The sequence below is a fragment of the Haliaeetus leucocephalus genome, unplaced genomic scaffold (assembly GCF_000737465.1).
Source record: "Haliaeetus leucocephalus isolate CR32 unplaced genomic scaffold, Haliaeetus_leucocephalus-4.0 Scaffold752, whole genome shotgun sequence".
Taxonomy (NCBI): domain Eukaryota; kingdom Metazoa; phylum Chordata; class Aves; order Accipitriformes; family Accipitridae; genus Haliaeetus; species Haliaeetus leucocephalus.
The window spans coordinates 4,140,569-4,141,855 of NW_010973188.1; the positions used below are offsets into that span (position 1 = coordinate 4,140,569).

Consider the following 1,287-nt stretch of genomic DNA (forward strand, 5'->3'; position numbering starts at 1 on the left):
GGTTTATTATATTCTGCAACAAAAAAACCCACATTTGACCCATGATTTCTTATTTTTAACATGAAATCATTACTGTAATTATAATAAGCTGTAATAGAACATTAATTTTGAGTTGACTAAAGTTACCCCATATTCTTATGTAGTTTATATTCATTGCTTATTAGTATACTTAGCCCCTGCCCTCCTTCCCAGTCAGGATCTTACTCCTGAACTTGCTTAATTCACTTAATGGGCAGATACTTAAAATGCACAGTGATTGCAGTTTCTCGGTGGTTTTGCAGACATAAAACAAAGGTCTAACAAAGTTGGTGATAGTGGTACTGTGGCTCTCCTGAGACTGTAAACATTAAAAGAATTACTTCCTGCAAAATTTTAATGATTCAATCACGGGAACAAGATCTTGTATTTATAATATGAACTGCAGTAGGGTTTAAGCAGTGAATACAGATAACAAAGTAAATTGCAGAAAATAATCTAAATAAATCTTTTCTTTCAAAGGAAAATTGATCCACTCCATGGTAGCTCACTTAGATGCAGTTACAAGTTTAGCTGTTGATCCTAATGGCTTGTATTTGATGTCTGGCAGTAAGTACATTCAAATTTCATTTTCTTTTTCTCATAATGGTGGCAGACATGAGAATTATAAAGACAACTGTTTTCTCTTTTTTTTAGGTCATGACTGTTCAATTCGCTTGTGGAATCTTGAAAGCAAGACCTGTATCCAAGAATTTACTGCTCATCGCAAAAAATTTGATGAGTCCATTCATGATGTGGCATTCCACCCCTCCAAATGCTATATTGCCAGTGCAGGAGCAGATGCCCTGGCTAAAGTGTTTGTATGACAGAGTGCTTCCATTTCAACTCTAGCTTTGTATATATTTAGCCAGCTGCACAAAAGAGGAGAGGAGGGCATGAGTCTTCTTATCCTGCCCTGTAATTCAGAGAATGTTTGTAAGTGTTTAGTTTTGCAGGGTGGTGTTTTCTAAATTGACGTTTGTTCTGGTTTCTGTGAGCTCAGCTGGTGCTGAGAGCTTGGAAACTCTCAGTTTCAAATAGTTAAAAAACAAAAGAAATGCTTTTATTTCAGAGGGTGTGAATTTTCGTCCAGGCAGGCCTTGGGTGAAACTAGGTCTATGTATTCTCTATTAATAAAACAGAGTACTGGAAAGAAGGGGTCTAATTGCATCAGGGAGTAGGAAAGGAGGGAAACTTCCTAGGATGCTTTTTATTGAGGAACCTTAGTGTACTTAAAATTAAATCACCTGGAAAAAGTGTCAGTTCACATGC

At 36.5% G+C, this 1,287-nt stretch overlaps 1 protein-coding gene across 2 annotated transcripts in view; it reads left to right on the forward strand.

Moving 5' to 3' along the window:
• Positions 1 to 1,058, forward strand: part of STRN (striatin, calmodulin binding protein) — a 64,363-nt gene extending 63,305 nt beyond the window's left edge. For both annotated transcript variants that reach the window (XM_010581215.1, XM_010581216.1), the window contains 2 exons: positions 499 to 585; positions 673 to 1,058. In XM_010581215.1, coding sequence (XP_010579517.1) covers positions 499 to 585; positions 673 to 842 — 257 coding nt within the window. In that variant the 3' untranslated portion in view covers positions 843 to 1,058. The remainder of the gene's footprint in view (positions 1 to 498; positions 586 to 672) is intronic.
• The last annotated feature ends 229 nt before the right edge of the window (positions 1,059 to 1,287 follow it).